The sequence below is a fragment of the Tetrao urogallus genome, assembly GCF_951394365.1.
Source record: "Tetrao urogallus genome assembly, chromosome: 1".
In the NCBI taxonomy this organism is placed as follows: domain Eukaryota; kingdom Metazoa; phylum Chordata; class Aves; order Galliformes; family Phasianidae; genus Tetrao; species Tetrao urogallus.
The window spans coordinates 19,884,824-19,903,330 of record NC_136813.1 but is presented as its reverse complement, the minus strand read 5'-3'; the positions used below and the strand labels follow the sequence as shown (position 1 = coordinate 19,903,330).

General features: G+C 38.5%; 1 protein-coding gene across 1 annotated transcript in view; it reads left to right on the top strand.

The window, feature by feature from the left end:
* USP12 (ubiquitin specific peptidase 12) overlaps window positions 1-14,690 on the top strand; it is a gene marked incomplete at both ends in the record, with an annotated part of 32,156 nt that extends 17,466 nt beyond the window's left edge. Inside the window, 6 exons of the mRNA XM_079549750.1 lie at window positions 95-321; window positions 5,778-5,854; window positions 6,060-6,143; window positions 8,871-9,068; window positions 12,263-12,341; window positions 14,589-14,690. Coding sequence (XP_079405876.1) covers window positions 95-321; window positions 5,778-5,854; window positions 6,060-6,143; window positions 8,871-9,068; window positions 12,263-12,341; window positions 14,589-14,690 — 767 coding nt within the window. The remainder of the gene's footprint in view (window positions 1-94; window positions 322-5,777; window positions 5,855-6,059; window positions 6,144-8,870; window positions 9,069-12,262; window positions 12,342-14,588) is intronic.
* Window positions 14,691-18,507: the final 3,817 nt, after the last annotated feature.

The window sequence follows — 18,507 nt, the reverse complement described above, 5'->3', positions numbered from 1 at the left end:
GAAATTTTCCTTTTCTAAAAAAACTTGTTTATAGTGTAGCACTAACCAATTCATTTTTAAAATATCCTGTTTCTTTTTTTTTTTAATCTTATAGAGCTTTTTGATAACTACATGCAGCAGGATGCACACGAGTTCTTAAACTACCTGTTAAATACAATTGCGGATATCTTGCAAGAGGAAAGAAAACAAGAGAAGCAGAATGGTCGCTTACCCAATGGCAATATTGATAATGAAAATAACAGCCCACCAGACCCAACGTGGGTTCATGAAATCTTTCAGGGAACGTTAACAAATGAAACCAGATGTCTTACGTGTGAAACTGTAAGTCCGTATTTCTTTCATAAAGCAAATTCTTCCCATTACAGAGCTTTGTTTGTCTCAACAGACTGGTAGATTAGATTCATTTCTTTCCTCAGATATCTTACATTTGTATGAATGGTTTTGTTTTTAATTTGCCAATGAGAAATTTCCAGCAGCAGGTGCATGATTTGTATAAAAAAGGTATTGATCAGTATTAGGAAAATGCCCAGTTGAATTTTGTTTGTGGAGTCATAATCAACTTCAAAATTGAGATTAGAGAAGTCTAAGCTGATGTGTTTGTAGGAGCAATGAAGCCTGCCGCACAGGGGTGGGGAGTTTTTCTCCAAAGTGATGTCTTAAAGACTTAATGTCCTATTTAGTTGTGCATTCCAGAAATAAACATTCTGAAACAGTTTCCATAGACTTCTAGTTGTGAAATTTAAATCCATTGAAATCATAGCACTGTTGTTTCCTCTTAAATGTCTGTCCACAGAAATTCTTTTCTTACTGGACCGTGAGAAATAAGCTTCATTTTTAAGTGAGCTGTGCTAAAATTTTCTTGGAGAATAGTTCTACAGTAGAAGAAATAAGCTATTCTGGAGAAAAACTTATAATTGAATTTTGCCTGCTTCAGAAAAAGCAGCACAATATGAAAATTACAGTAATTCTCTCATGGTCTGTGCCCTTAGATATTGTAAAAAGCTAAATGACTGTATTTTTTGTGTGACTCTCTATACCTATTTGCCTTAATTACATAATGCACATATTTCAGCAATGGAAAGGAGGAATTAGTCAGACAAAAACTATGTGCTTGTATTTTTTCTGTCTTCTGGAAATACCATCTTTTTGATGTGGGGGAAAAAAAAAATCAACAAAAAAAAGTTTCCTAATGTGATATGTAATGCAACTGCAGACTTCAATAGATCCTGATATTTTGAGTAATTTAAGTGCTGATTTCTGCCTACCACCTTTTATTTCTGGTTTATGCTCTCTAGTTATTACTTCATGGCAACTGCAAATTACTTTTCTTTAGTTCTTGTACTGATTTTTTTTCTATTTATTTATCATAAAATATGTCTTTAGTCTCTTAATAGGACTGATGTCATTGCCATTCCTCACTGTGGCATCATGAATTATTCCTGTCAGGATTTTGATCTACGTGCAGTCTTAACACTGCAAAAAAATCTAAAAATGCTGAAGAATTCTTTGCCAGCATTATTTTGTTAGTTACTGGACCTATCACAATTCTGAGCCCTCCTAATATTGCTTGGTTCTGTTTTTCTGTTAGCTGTTGCTGAATGGGATATGCCACATCTGCTCAAGGCTGGCTAGTTGAATTTTAAAGAATATCACAAGAAGAAGAATATCAGAATATCATAAGTTTTCTTCTGTATTCCTAGCCCTAATAATCTGGAATAATAATCTACCAAGCATATCAGCTTCTGTCTGATTAAAACACAGTGAACTGAAAATAGGCACTTAGAAAGAAACACACTTAGACATAGCAAGTATGTAATACCAGTGTGAATAAACACAGTGAACACAAATGACTCTTTAATGCTTATTGAAGGTGTTGGCGGTTAGATTTCAAAGTGTAACTTAAAATGCTATGTAGCAGGTTATGCAACAAGAAGTGAGTTAGTGCTTCTTAATGATAAGATAATAACCTTAGTTTTTGTTGTTTTTTTACTTAAATGTGGAATTTAATGCATACTGAGATATATTTTGTTTTTCTATTTTACTTCCAAATAGGAATGATCATCTTCAAACCATTCAAAACAGTGCAATCTTTCTAAAAACCGACAGAGCAAGATTTCATTGTAATTTTGGTTGTCCTGATTATAGAAAAGAATATTATATCTTTCCAGGATGCATGGACTCATTAGCCCTTTTATTTAACTGGCTATTCTAGAAATTTATCCTCAGTTTAAACATGGAATATAGTGGAATACAAAAAAAAACCAACTGATTTGTCTTGGATCTAAACAAGTTAGAAATCTGATTGTAAATTGTCTTTATGTTCTCTAGAGGTGATCTCCTGTTATGATTCCTTCCCCTTCTGTGATAAAGATATGAAATATGACGGAGTGAATATTACCTTTCTATTGTGTAGTTGATGGGAAAAAAATATGTAGAAATATATGTAAATATGTATGAAATATATGTAAAAAATATGTAGAAGTTCATTGATTTTTATGGTGTTCTCCTCAAAATTTCAGGAAGTTGTATCAGAGAACCAGAAAATAATGTTATTAAGAAAGGGGAAACAGTCTTGGCCCAAAAACATTGGATCAAAATGATGATGGTTTTCTTTTTCAGCAGTTGGTTTTATTCTCATTTTCATGTAACTCTCCATGATAGAAAGTTGTTATACTTCAGGCTGAGGGGTAACATTAAGGAAAATCTCAGTGGTCTCTCTTACAGGAGCAGTATGGAGACTTATCTATGTCCTGCTCTCTCTTCTTCCCTCTCAACAAATCATGCCCTTCCTTTCAGCTTCACTGAAAAATAGTTTCTGTCTTAGCATATATGGGATTCTACAACTGCAAGAGTCTTTTTTGTGCGTGAGGTAATGCATATTGCTAAGTGAAATTACAAACCAAAAGTAATACTTTTTTTTTTGTGGTAGCATTCTGAGTTTTGTCTGTGGCACTGGCCATCAGGCTACAGGTAAGCAATCTGTGCAAAATTATGTCCAGGATGTGAGAACAAGGCGTGGTCCCTTTAACTAGAATCATAGAATGGCCTGGGTTGAAAAGGACCATCTAATGATCATCTAGTTTTAACCCCCTGCTATGTGCAGGGTCACCAACCAGCAGACCAGGCTGCCCAGCGCCACATCCAGCCTGGCCTTGAATGCCTCCAGGGATGGGGCATCCACAGCCTCCTTGGGCAACCTGTTCCAGTGCGTCACCATTCTCTGTGTGAAAAACTTCCTCCTAATATCTAATCTAAACCTCCCCTGTCTCAGTTTAAAACCATTCCCCCTTATCCTATCACTCACCCTCGTAAATAGCTGTTCCGCCTCCTGTTTATACACTCCCTTCAAATACTGGAAGGCCACAATGAGGTTTCATTGGAGCCTTCTCTTCTCCCAGTTAAACAAGTCCAGTTCCCTCAACCTTTCCTCATAGGAGAGGTGCTCCAGCCCTCTGATCATCTTAGTGGCCCTCCTCTGGACCCATTCCAACAGTTCTGCATCTTTCTTGTGCTTGGAGCCCCAGGCCTGAATGCAGTATTGCAGATATGTTGGAACTCCAGATATAGAATGTTGGAATGCCTGAATTCTACATCACTATTCAGCTGCATATATTGTGTTAGGAGAACTCATGAGGGTTTTTCAATAGACTGGGACTTCATTCTGCAAATGATGAGGTTTTCTGACCATGTCCATCTTCATTTTACATCCTGTATATAGTTGGAATACGTAGCATAGAAGATAGGATTACTTTAGTCTGAGGATTTGATGTTTACTGGAAATAAATACATGATTTATAAGAAAATAGTAATGTTTATTGGAAATAGAACCTCTGGAGAGGAAGGGGGGCATGGTTAGAGTGGGAGGTTAATATTTATTTATTTATTTATTTATTTATTTAGTAAAACTACGTGAGTAAATTGGCAGTTCAGATACTGGTGGCTGAAAAATCTTAAAAACAAAGAATAGCAATTTCTGAACTATGAATATAGATGGAAAAAATGCACTTGATAAACCATATAATGGGTTTTCATGATTTGAAATGCACAACAGCCAGTTGTTGTGCTGACTTTCATTTTCTCCTGCCTTTGCCCGTGGGAAAAGGGGGAGAAGTGGGGTGTGAGGAAGGGGGGCGGAGGGGGAGAGAGTGGAATTTGTGGTATGAAATAAAACCTACTTACTGAAAAAGAGAAGGAGGTGAGAAATAATAATAATGTTACATATGTATGTGTATATTTGTGTATATACACACACATGATTGCTCACCTGCTGACTGATAGCCAGCCAGTCCTCAAGCAGAAACTGCAACCCTCTGGCTAATTCCCCCTCCTCAGTTTTGTGGCTTTTTTTTCACATGGTGTCTTATGGTATGGAATATTCTTCTGGCCAGTTGAGGTCAGCTGCCCTAGTTGTGTCTCCTTCGCCTAGGATTTCCACTAGACTCCTTTGCGTACCACTCTTAAGTTTGGTAGTTCTGAAAGTGATGTTTGCAGCGGGTTATTTTGAAACATGGCTCATCTCCATGCTCCTAAACTGTAGTACTTCCCTGGAGATGGGAAACACACAACCCGCTGAAGATGCGGGAGGATTCTTTTCCCATCCAAAAAGCATCTTGAAAAATTTCTGGAAGTCTAAACTTAAACGTTTAAATTATATTATAGACCTGATGCATACTGGTGTAGCAATCCATTTTCTGTGTGTGCACTTATTCTTGGAAATTTATCTACAGAAGAGTGGGAGGAATTTTTCCCCAGTCCTCTCACAGATACTAGTAGAAGATCCTACTTAACTCCATTTTGTTTTGCCAGTTACGTTAGTTCTCAAAAGTAGTTGTCTTGACCAGGTGTGTTTTTGTTCTTCATGTATGCTGCCCTTAGCAACTGTGCCCTTCTCGTCTCTTGAGTCAGAGAACAAGCTTTCAGTACTGCAACCAGGCATGTTTTCTAAAAACATTCACCTTTGTATGTAGGAGTCATAAAAGGCAGTAGACATTCTCACCAGCAACACTGAATATCTCAAGGTACAAAAGGGAAAGACTACCAGATGCTAAAGGGGAGACACTAGCTATTTCATGAATGTTTTAATAACGTTGCTGATTATCAGGACCACTATGGATTTCATCCATCATCATTTTTCAGGATTTGTGATGAAATTTCTTCTTTGATTACATTTACATTTAGTCTGGGGTAGAGGAGGCTGAAGGGAGACCTTATTGCTCTGCCTGAAAGATGCTTACAGAGAAAACGGGGTTGGTCTCTTCTCACTGGTGACAGGTGACAGGACGAGGGGAAATGGCCTCTTCTGGCCTGCCTAAATCAGGGGAGGTTTAGGTTGGATATCAGGAAACACTTCTTTACAGAAAGGGTTGTGAATTACTGGCATAGGCTGCCCAGGGAGGTGGTTGAGTCACCATCCCTGGATGTATTTAAAAACCGTTGTGGTGCTCTGGGACATGATTTAGCAGAGGGTTGTTAGAGTTAGGGTAGGACGGTTAGGTTGTGGTTGGACTTGGTGGTCTTTAAGGTCTTTTCCAGCATGAACAATTAAATGATTCTACCTCCTTGGGCACGTGTACGTTTCCCTCTTTCTGAACAAAATTAGAAACAGAGATCTTGCAAGTGTCTGTTGTGCTAAGACATTTCACTTGTGATAAGTTTTGGGAAGTCGTTATAAGGTAGAAGATATATTCTGTCAGGAGTGAAACTGGAAAAGAGTTGAATGAGTTTAACAGGTTTAAACCTTTTGATCTGCTCTTTTTTTTTTTTTTTTTTCCCTGCAGATAAGCAGCAAAGATGAAGACTTCTTAGATCTTTCTGTTGATGTAGAACAAAATACTTCAATTACTCACTGCTTAAGGTAGATGCAAAAATCTGAACTATATTTTACCTGTCTTTTTTTGACCTTGAAAGAAGGAACTAAAATTAAAAGCTCATGGACATTTGACTTAACAAATTTTAGTTTGTGTAAGCGTAATAAAATGATGGGGCTTTTTTGCATACGTTTATACATGTATTTTAGGTAAGAAGCTAGTATCTCTATAATGTTTTTTTTTTTCTTTCAGGGGTTTCAGCAATACAGAAACTCTGTGCAGTGAATACAAGTATTACTGTGAAGAATGCCGCAGTAAGCAAGAAGCACATAAAAGGTAGGTTAGATCAGAAGGAAGAACAATGCAAGTATTTTCATGAAAATACTCGTGTTTCTGCGTGTGTTTGTGTGTGTATGAGGCAGGAGGAGAAAGTGCTTTCTCTCCTAAATGTTCTCACTCTTCTTCCTCTAAAGTGTCACTTGGTTATGTTTCTCATACTTCAGTTCAGTGAGCCTCCTTTTGTAAGTAATGAGAATCTATCAAGAGTGTTCTGGGGGGCCTTTGATCATTATTTATTTTTCTCATTCTAAAAGTAATATTCTTAAGGCCAAAAATAAGATAAAAAGAGAAGTTGGGCTATGAGTGATGAAGGAAGAATTGCTGATAATGATGAAATTTCACTGATTTTTTTATGGGACTCTGCATTTCTGTTCCTCTGAATAACTAAATAATTTTTACCGTTGCTGCAGGAAATGGTTTGATAATTCTGACTGAATTGGTGAAAGGTCTTATGCTTGTAACGTTACTTTCTGAGTTTTTAATTAGCTGTGGTAAACATCTGTATGGCAGTGCTCATGGAAAGCATTAGAAGTTCCGTGGAAATCTGGAGTTCATTTGTGTAAAATATTTCTTGTCTGTCTAATATTTAATTTAGTCTTGTTTACATCTTTGAAAAAAACCTCTTGATTCTATGTACTGTGCTGTATTTTTTTTTTTAATCTGAGAAAGGATTTGTCTGTGCATAGATGAGTTGAAGGGATGGGAACATGGAGCTGGGGACATGCTGTACTGGTTATACCACTGGTTCTTGTTTGTGAGTTTACCATAGATTTAACATGTGGCTTTTGGCATGTTTCATCTGCAAAGTCTGCATTCATATGTTGCTTAAGCTTACTAATTGATGTGTACGAGGGTGGTTGTGAACTAAGGTCTGTCCTGTTGTTTTCTGTTGCCCTAGCTCTTTTTCTTTGTGGGAGGTAATATGATCCCTAACCATTAATAAGTTGTGTTGACATAAGCCTGTACTGTAGGCATGGACATACTGGCAAAACACAGCCTTTTCTTGTTTTCAATGTGACTGGTTTTACTGCAGTCACAATTTTCTTCCATCTCTATAGCGTAATGTTTATCCATCATAGTGTCTTGTCAACTAGCAAAGGTGACTTTCTTCTGTGTTGAAAAAGCTCCTACCATCAAACACAGTTCTTTTATTAAAAGAGGACTTTAATTTTGCAAAAAGAATCAGAGCAGACATTATATCCATATATCAGTAATAAAAAGTAACTGTGCTTCTGCCATCTGTCAGCCCTTCTCCAGCATTTTTCATTTCCTAGTTTCCTTGCAGACAAAGGAGAAAAATTGAGTCTAGCAGGGTTTCCACAGCTACTATCAAGTCTACTTTTAATGAGAAAAAGGGAAGGAAGGATTTTGTCCACATTCCCTTATCTCTTGAAAAAGAATTATGCTGTACAAACATATTTACTGACATTGCAAAAATGCAATCTTAGTAGACACATCTGAAACCTTCATTGGGCTGTACTGTTGACACTTTGGAGCTACTTTGATGGCTCAAGGCAGTTTGATAAAGTTATGTGCCTTAGATCAGTACAGCACAGAAGGAGAGAACTCTAGCTTGGTTGCTATTAATACGGGCAAATTTATCTCCCAGAGAATTTAAGTCTCTGTTGCCAGGTCAGCTATGGTTTACCAATGTGAATTTGTAGGCAGTGATGCAAAATTTCACTCCCTCAAACTAAGGGAAAGGGGCCAGCAAGCCATCAATAAAATTAGGTTATCACTTTCAGGCTTTGACTTCAATAAAATAATGCTGCAATGTTTGTACAAAATTACTGTGCTAGAGCTTAGCATTATCTTGTCTTGGCAGCATGAGGTGTGGGGAGTAACAGTGTGCTGTCTGTATCTCTTGGTAGTGTTAAATGAAGGGCTTGATGTGAAAACTTGAAGTAGTATAAATGTGACAAAGTAGTATTGCCTTTTCTAAAACGCCTGTTTGACTTGACTGGTTTAATGGGAAATTGAACTGTAACAGAATCTTTGGAACAACTTTGGTGCAGTATCTCCACTGTATACTAAGTGGTGTTTAGGTTTGCTTTAGGAAACTCAGGAAAGCTATAGGGAGGTATGTCTAAAATTCTCTGTGTTAGTTTAACTCTGATAGGTAGCTAAACTCCACCACGTTGTGCTCCTGTTCCTTTTCCTCAGGACACGGGGGGGGAAATATGTTGAATAATTTCATGGTAGAGATAAGGGAGATCAGGCAAAAGGCACTCAGCACAAGGAATATTGATGTAATTTATTGCTTACTGCTAACACAATTGCACACGGATGAGAGCAGTGAGAAACTAAAGCCAAGCTACAAACACTTTCCCCTATCCACCCTCTCCTACCTCCTTCCCCCAGGGCAGCATGGGGCTGAGTCAGTCCATAATGTCAGTCTGTGCTGCTGCTCTGAGGTCACTCTCTGCCCTGCTCCATGCATGCTCCTCCTCCCATGGATGTCATTCTTCCCAAACTGATCCCACATGGGCTTCCCACAGGCTCTAGCTCTCCAAGCACTGCCCCTCTAATACAACTCCAGTTTTAGTTTAGCAGTGCAGGACAAATTCAGTATTTGTTACATGGATGGTGATGATTTGAGCACCTTATTAATACTTGCAACGTTTTTTTAAAGACTTAACTGTCTAAGTTACATGTTTGTTAATGTCAGCAGAATTGTTTGCCTCAATACTGGAAATATTGGTTTTTGTTTGCTTGTTTTTTCAGGATGAAAGTAAAAAAACTGCCTATGATTCTGGCTCTCCATTTGAAGAGATTTAAATATATGGATCAGCTGCACAGATACACAAAACTCTCTTATAGAGTAGTTTTTCCTTTAGAGCTTCGTTTATTTAACACCTCAGGAGATGCCACCAATCCTGACAGAATGTATGACCTCGTTGCTGTGGTAGTTCATTGTGGAAGGTAATAACAGTATATTTTGTAGGAGATTTTTGTATAAAAGCTAAAGTGTTTTTTATTTTTTTTAATGAAGGAAAAAAAAAGAAAGAAAGAAACATGCAAAATCACATAGCTCTAATAACATTTAAAGATCTCTTAAAAATTTCTTAGAAAAGAAAGCATGTGAGGAGGTGCTACTAATCCGGACAGAATACATGGCCTTGTTGCCACTACAGTTCACTTTGGAAAGTAGTAACAGTGTATTCATGAATATTTATGTGAGCCTAACTGTATCAAAAGAAAAATGAAACGTATCCCATATCATATAACTCTAATAACAGATTCTCCCTAATCCAGACCTACAAATTCTTTGAGTGTTGTTAACAGGTTAAGGCAGTTCCAGAGCTGCATTAAATACTTGTTCACTTTCAATTGCGTGGTTCAGGTAAGTGCATCATTTCCTTATCTGAAATCTGCTAAACAATCAGGGTGCTCTTAGAGTTCTTTGTTCATGTTGCAGTTATGGAGAATTTTCTTGTCTGCCCTAAACTGAAGAGCAGTGCATTATCACAGAGTCACAGAATCATAGGGGTTGGAAGGGACCTCCAGAGATCATCGAGTCCAACCCCCCTGCCAAAGCAGGTTCCCTACAGCAGGTCGCACAGGTAGGCATCCAGGCAGGTCTTGAACATCTCCAGAGAAGGAGACTCCACCACCTCCCTGGGCAGCCTGTTCCAGTGCTCCGTCACCTCACTGTAAAGAAGTTCTTGTGCACATTTGTGTGGAACTTCCTATGCTGCAGTTTCTGGCCATTTCCCCTTGTCCTGTCTCCACGCACTGCTGAAAAGAGTCTAGCTTTGCCACTCTGCCCCCCACACCTTAGGTATTTATAGACCTGGATCAGGTCCCCTCTCAGTCTTCTTTTCTCAAGGCTGAACAGACCCAGTTCACTCAGTCTTTCTTCACAGGGGAGATGCTCCAGGCCCTTCACCATCTTCGTGGCCCTCCGCTGGACTCTTTCCAAGAGATCCCTGTCTTTTTTGTACTGGGGAGCCCAGAACTGGATGCAGTACTCCAGATGAGGCCTTACCAGGGCTGAGCAGAGGGGGAGGATCACCTCCCTCGACCTGCTGGCCACGCTCTTTTTAATGCTCCCCAGTATGCCATTGGCCCTCTTGGCCACAAGGGCACACTGCTGGCTCATGGCCAACCTGTCATCCACCAGGACACCCAGGTCCCTCTGTGCAGAGCTCCCCTCCAGCAGCTCATGCCCCAACCTGTACCGGTGCATGCAATTATTCCTCCCCAGATGCAAGACTCTACACTTGCTTTTGTTAAACCTCACCTGGTTTCTTACTGCCCAGCTCTCCAGCCTGTCCAGGTCTCACTGAATGGCAGCACAGCCTTCAGGTGTGTCAGCCAATCCTCCCAACTTCGTATCATCAGCAAACTTGCTGAAGGTGGCCACTATCCCCTCATCAAGGTCATTGATGAAGACATTGATCAAGACCGGACCCAACACAAATCCCTGTGGAACACTGCTGGTTACAGGTCTCCAACCAGACTCTGCAGTGCCAACAACGACTCTCTGCGCTCTGCCAGTCAGCCACTTCTCAACCCACCTCACTGTCCACTCATCTGTCCCACACTTCCTCAGCTTTGTTATAAGGATGTCGTGAGTGACAGTATCAGGGTAAAATCAGGCTGAAATCACGGTAGACTACATCCACTGCTCTACCCCCATCCGCCCAGCCAGTGACAACATCATAGAAGGCTACCAGGTTGGTCAAGCATGATGTCCCCCTAGTGAACCCGTGCTGACTACTCCCGATAACTTCCTTTTCTTCCAGTTGTCTGGAGATGGCATCCAGCACAAGCTGTTCCATCACCTTTCCAGGGACAGAGGTGAGGCTGACTGGCCTATAATTGCCTGGATCTTCCTTCTTGCCCTTTTTGAAGACCAGAGTGACGTTGGCTATCCTCCAGTCTTCAGGCACCTCCCCCATTCTCCAAGACATCTCAAAGGTGACAGAGAGTGATTCAGCAATCACCTCTGCCAGCTCCCTCAGCACCTGTGGATGAATCCCATCAGGTACACTGATGTTGCCTAGGCGCTCTCGGACCACCTCTTCCCTGACTAAAGGGAAGTCTTCCATTCCCCAGACCCTCTCACTAACCTCCAGGGTCTGGGATTCCTGAGGGAGAGTTTTTTCATTGAAGACAGAAGCAAAGAAGGCATTCAGTATCTCCGCCTTCTCAGCATCCCCTGTTACCAGAACACCCCCGTCACTTAGTAGGGGAGCCACATTCTCCCTAGTCTTCCTTTTACTGTTAACATACTTAAAGAAGCCTTTTTTATTATCCTTTATCACCTTTGCCACATTCAATTCCAGGCGGGCTTTAGCCTTCCTCGTCGCATCCCTGCAGGCCCTGACAACATTCCTGTATTCTTCCCAAGTGGTCAGACCCTTTTTCCCATTTCATGGACCTTCTTCTTCCCTTTGAGTTTGTGCATGCTCATCCTTGCTCATCCACACAGGTCTCCTGCCACCCTTTCCTGTTTTCTTGCTCACAGGGACACACTGATCCTGAAGAAGAGCTGTTTAAATGTTGACCAGCTCTCACAGGCCCCCTTAATATATAGGCCCCCTCTAATATATAATATAGTTATAATATAATTATATTATTTTAATTATATAACTATAGCTGTTTTAGTTTAAATTGGAAACCCTTTCATTGCTGTAAGGATTTTTCAATCTCCCAAATTATTGGTTTAACTTAGTTGTTTTTTTCTTTATTTTTTCCTTAACATTCAAACAGATAAAGAGATATCATATTGAGACTGTAGTTGAACTATCTTCTTTATGAAGATTGTGAAATTCTTTGGGATTTATTCAATCATTATGAAGCATTAGAATAATTTATTTATTTCACATCTCTATTTCTATTTTATTTCCCTTCATTTATGTTTTCATGCCTGGGCTGCATAGTCCTTAATTTTATGTATAAAACATAGGTATGTAAGGTGTTGCTGAGAAAACTATTTGAGTTGGTGGAAAAAAGGAAAAGAAACATCCAAACAGAAATTATATGGTAGCCCATTTAATTAGTGTTAAATGCTACTTACTACAAGGAAAAAAAGCCACACGCTTTAGTGAAACATACTTGTACATTTGTGTGTGTTGTGATCTGAATTCTTCTTTAATTGTATTTTACAGTGGCCCTAACAGAGGACATTATATTGCAATAGTGAAGAGTCACGATTTTTGGTTGCTTTTTGATGATGATATTGTTGAGGTAAGCTTTGTGTAACCCTGGATTTTTTTCACATACTTATCAGAGCACTTGCAGGCCTGTTTGCTGCTCGATGACATAGAAGACATTATCATGCTAATGCCCATTCCAAATGAGAAAGAACTGTGAGTGCAGAGCTACACTTTACAATTTGACTGTACAACAATTTGAATTGTTTCACTTTTTATAACTTCTTAAAATAAACTTATTTATTGCCAGTGTCTTTCACCTTCATTTGGTAAGCTGTTCCTTTGGCCAGAGTATGTGGCAAATAGAGCACAGGTGAACTGATTTTACCATTATGAGAGTATACAATTTCTTGGCACAAGATGTTTATTCATAGTATGAGTGTATATATATTCAATGTCTGATCTATTGGGCTGCATCAGTCTGGTAGTGTTAGATAGAGTGACCTAGATGGTTTCAGAAAAAAATGGAACAAGAGTCAAAGTAAACTGAAACCTGTCAGATTGCAATGTAAAATCTAGAAGTTAATCCTTGAAAAATCTTTTGCTTATGATATTGTTGCTAATGTTAGCCATGCTTCTAGGAATTCAAGAATTCCTAACAAGTTAATAAATAAATAAATAGCTTTTAACTAATCATAGAATGGCCTGGGTTGAAAAGGACCTCAAAGATCATCTGGTTTCAACCCCCTGCTATGTGCAGGGTCACAACCAGCAGACCAGGCTGCCCAGAGCCACATCCAGCCTGGCCTTGAATGCCTCCAGGGATGGGGCATCCACAGCCTCCTTGGGCAACCTGTTCCAGTGCGTCACCACCCTCTGTGTGAAAAACTTCGTCCTGATACCTAACCTAAACCTCCCCTGTCTCAGTTTAAAACCATTCCCCCTTATCCTATCACTGTCCATTTTCTTCAACAGTCTTGACATTGTCAGCTTTTTTTTTGTCAGTTACCTTTTATTCTTTATTGAGGGAAAGAACAGTAACTGTTTTAGATTGTTTCTGCTTTTTGCTTGTTCTGTCATCTTTTTCTCCACCTTGTCCTTGCTTACGCAGCAACAGAAGTATGATTATGCTGTCCAAATCCTTTATTAAATTTAATTAAGCCTGTACAATGAATAATTTTCATTCTTCCTTATAATATACAAAACTGCATAATTAAAAACAAGGAAAATGAGCGAGACAGGTATTAGACTTACAGTGTTAATTGGCAGAGCAAGTCAAGGGTAGTAAGAATTTCTTATCACCAAGCCACATTATGGATTGTTTTTCACATAGTAAATGCCAAACATGGAAATATGCAGGGTTGCTGGGGAAAGTTAAAAAGGATTGCTTGTATGTCTTATCAAGATGCACTGTAAATTGAAATACCTTGATAAGGTCAAAAGTTCACTTTCCTCCAGGGAAAAAAGAAGCTGCTGTGGTAGATCTCATATAATTTCACAAAGTGCAGTCTTTCCAGTTCCAGAGCAGTAACACCTGGAATTTCTTGTGGTTTTTTCCTTTATTTTTTCCCTCTGAGCCCTTCTAAGGAGGAAGGAAAGAATCTTTTCTCTTCCCAAATCTTAACCATCTTGCTGTCTGTTATTCCCATGACAAGTTGGAATAACTTGCTCCTTCCTGAGAAAGATTCCCATTCTTACAATGGAAATGAGGTTAAATAAAGTCTAAGTGAAGGAAGATTTACCTTTCAGCCATTTTGTTGTTTGTAGCCTAATTGCCCTTGGCATAGAACGTCAAGATAGCTTGCTTTTAGTTTGTTTCGTATGCTAAGGTGATGAAAATCAGCATATACTCTTTTCACTTTACAGATATTTAAAATCTTTCCACAAAAATTGAATGAAGAACTGAGGAAAAAGTTAACCTTCATTCTCTGAGCTCTGATTTTTCTCATCTGCAGTTGATCAGCTTCCAGTGTTTAGGGTTAAAAATGATAAATTGTACATACATTCTAGATAGTGAATTAAACGTCTCAGCACAATATTGTTATTTTTAAAATTATTCCATGTGAAATCTGTGCAAGCAGTGCACCTCTGGTTGCATTCATAGGTTCACCTAATCCTTAAAAGTGAACATGCATATGTGCATAAGCTGTGTATCTGCTACCATCTATACAGCTGATGACAGATAGGAAACTAAAATTTAATGAATTGTAGGAGTTATTTGGATTTCAGAACTGTATCTAGTACGTGGAAGTTCTTTGAAAATAGTTTCTAGAGTGGAACTTAATGTGATGTGTGTTATGCAAGATGTTCTTACATTAAGGGTTTGGTATTTTGCATACAGAAAATTGATGCGCAAGCGATTGAAGAATTCTACGGGTTGACGTCAGACATCTCAAAGAACTCTGAGTCTGGTTACATCCTCTTCTATCAGTCTCGGGATTGAGGGGGAGTTACAGTGAAGAGAGATTGTTACGCCTCGCATCTTCTCTATCTTGGATTGGAGCAAGCACTGAAAGAAAGGAAGCTGGAAGCTCCAGGGGCAGTAGCACAGTTTGCACACGGCTAAGCAAAGAACTTGGGATTTTTAAGACCTTTGTATCATTTTCATTTTATTTGCTCAGGTATCATGCTGACTGCACATCTCCACTGCATCTCATAAGCAAAAAAGAGATACCAGCCACTCTTGCAGGAGCTTTCTGTTAGGATGTACTGTCTCCAAATACTGGTCTTAATTCAAAGCCTATTAAGGTCACTGGAAAACCTTTCCTGGAATTCAGTGGAATTTGAATCAGATTCTAGCAGCACTGCCAGATTGGTGCAATAGGAGCATTAGAGATCTCTATTTTATATAGGCTTCATATGTAAGAGGTAAAGGACTCTTTGTAAACTGAATTTCCTGTGCTTAATTTTGAAAGAACGAGGCTGGAACGTTACTGTGTAAGCAAAAAGATATATCTGGGCCCAATTGCCTTCTTGATAGTAGTAGTTTAACCGAAGATACAAACTAGTGTCAGGGAGGCAAATTATGTTTTGCTTCTCTGAAGAAGCTTACGTTATTTATAATGTATGATCGGGAACAATCAGTCAAGATTATGGCTTTTAGTCTCCGTATGGGGAAAGGTTTGGTTTGTAATAGTATATGTTTATTTATAAATTATTGTTACTTAGGATCTTGTTACTTAGAATCTCCTTTATTCTAGCTGGTATTGGGGATTTTATGTATTAATTTGAATTAAAACTAATTATGTTTAAATGTTTTAAAAAAAAAAAAGCTGATATAAAGTCTAAAAGCAATGCCTGCAATATCTTTAAAAATGAGTAACATAGAGAGATTTCCTTCTGGAGGAACTGGTATCTAAGTGGGGTACTTTTATTAAATCAGAATATTATCTTTCCATTAATGTGTAAAAAGTGATCAAAATAATACATAGAAGACTTTAATGAATGCATATCACAAGAAAAAGGTGGTGCGGTGGTGGTATACCAGTCTTGATAGTTCTTTAATTGTTTGTTAATGTCTTGTGCTCTAAGCAATTTGGAACCATTCTCAGAATATCATTCCCTCTCCTAAAAATGGATCCCCTTATGTTGGTCACGTGGGTGACTGTCTCAAAAACCACTCAAGGTCTCAAGTACAAATTGTGTCTAAGCAATAAAAAGAAATAGGCTTAGAATTTCATGAGACTGGAGATATACTACAAATTCCTTTAAAAGTAGTATAAAGAAGAGGATTTTTCACCCCTAGGCTGAAAAATTCTGAAACCAACTGCTTATACTTCACTTTAGATTTATGAAATAGCATTAAGAATTAAATCTTGACAAAACACCTGATCTGTAATAAATGTGAACTGCTGTGATTTGACATTCTTCCTCTTAACAGTACTTTGTCTGTCAGTAGCTGAATGTAACTTCTGGAAAGTCGGGGGATATTCATTCCTGATGATGGCAATCAAGTTTCGGATGTCCTTGTCTCCCTTCTTCAGCTAGTGATTTCTACCTTATTGTAGTTTTCTAAGGTTATTTTATTGATACTGTTGCAAACTTTAAAAAGAATGTCTCCTGTCTGCTGCTATAACTATTTACTTACCTGTATCTTTTAGCTCAGGAAATGACTTCACCTATTCACTCAGTTGAACTAATCTTTAACAGGGTCACTGAATAAATTGGGCTATTTAGCAACTGTCATACTGTAACAAACTGCTTTTGTAAAACACAAAGTTTCTAAAGCCCTGGTTAGGCTAGAACACTTTTATATAAAATCATTTATAGTGATCAAACTGTCCAAGAACCAGCATTGCAAAGTAAAGCTTCAATATTGTGGGGGATGCAGAAAATACGATTGGATTTTTCTTAAGGAATTAAAATAATTTTAAAACCTTTTTTCAGCTTTCTGTGGGAAAAGGGCTAACGGGTGAGGCAGTTGATTAATGCTGCACATTAAAGGATGAAGTCCTTTGCATACTAAAGGTACAGTATTGTAAAAGAACTAAAGAACTGTCGTGTTTCTTTTTTACTAATTGATAAATGTTTGGTCCTTTTTTTGTGGCGTAGCTCAAAGCTGAGGCTAGTTGCTAAATACTTTATACCCTAACGAAATGTAAAACACTTGTGTTTTATTCACTGGTTTTACTTCTGCAACTTATTTTTGTAAGACACTGACTTTTATTTTGTGTGGGGTTTTTGAGATAGTATTCCAAATTATATATTTCACTTTGCTTTTTTTTTTTTTTTTCAGCTGAAATAATTGTAATTTCTCAATTAAACTATTATCAGAAACTGCAACTTTGTTAGAAAAAGTAAAGAAGCAGGGAAGTGCAAAAGATAACTGTTTGGTATGTAAAGCAGTATGGAATTATTTCTTGACTATAATACAGGGGGGAGTGTGGGAAAGTTGTCAGTTGTTGTAAATGGTGGAAACGATTTGCTGTGTCACTATGTAAAATGTTAATTGGGACTATGGTCCTCTATTTTGTATATTGGAACAAAAACTAATATGAAATAAAATATGTTCTCTAAAGGTAAGTACTGCACCCTTTGCAGAGCCCTCATGGTCAGTCTGCTGTCTTCTGCACTTTCAGTGTTTCACACCTTAAGTACGTGGAGTGTCCTGTGTTAGGCTGGCAGCCCTGAGCTGTGGAAGGAACGTGTTTAAATACAGTGCCTTTTATATCTCTGTTGTTACAAAAGTAGTTCTGTGGCAATTACATTTTTCATGATGTAGTTCTCTAGAATTGGTTTTTAAGTTGATTGTTGGTTTCTGAGTTAGAGAAGAGAGGGAGTATTTTGGAATACTGTTCTTCCTGATTTCCTCTAAAAATCAGAACTTTATAAAGAGTGCATCCAAGTTACCTAACGGATTGCCACTTTGTGGGAGTGGAAGCTGAAGGAATGAAAAGTCAGAGTATTTACAGAGCTAGCATAAGAGCGAAGTGACTGACCAAAGAACTGGAACTCAGCATCAGAACTAAAAATGCTCCTGATGACAATATCCAGTGTGATTTGGTTTCAAGTCATTTTCCACTTGGGAACTCTACTGTTTGTAATGAATAGACATACTACTTACAAACAGATCGTACCCTGCTGTATTTGAAGTTGTGATTACTACATCCGTGGCCTTTCACTGTATGGAACAGGGACTTAATCATTCGCACACGTACCTTAACATTGAATTGTGTTGTCAGAAGTTTGTCATGTATCAGGTTGCGTATCTTTAGGTGAAATTCAGATGTTAGCACATAGGGGTTTTATACCATTTCGTATCTGCTGTCATACCCTTAGTCATCTGCATGGACTGGCAGCCAGACCACAAGACCTACAGAAGGTCTGCATCCTCCTGGAGCAGCAGCTTAAAGCTGACCAGGACATGCTGGCTTGCTCCCCACGTCTCTGTCTCAGCGTTTCCACATGCAGCATTGCATGTGCACTTCTTGGTGCATATACGTGTATAACTTTACATTACTTTGGTACTTTTTTTTGCGGTGATGTTTGTAAACCTGAAGTATGTGAGGCCACTAGTTACTTTCACTATTAAAATGAAATTTATCCTATGTTATTTGGCCTGGTTTCTCAGCTGTGGGTCCAAGATAACCAGTGGAAGCATCTTTTTGAAAGAAATTTTGATATGTGAAATCTTCAGTTTTCATTTAGCAAAACTTAATTTGCTTTATTTCAAGATAAGTAGGTACGTATGCAACTTTTCTTCTGGAATTTTAAATAATCCAGATGCAGATAATCCAGATGCAGCTTGTTTGCTCTCCTAG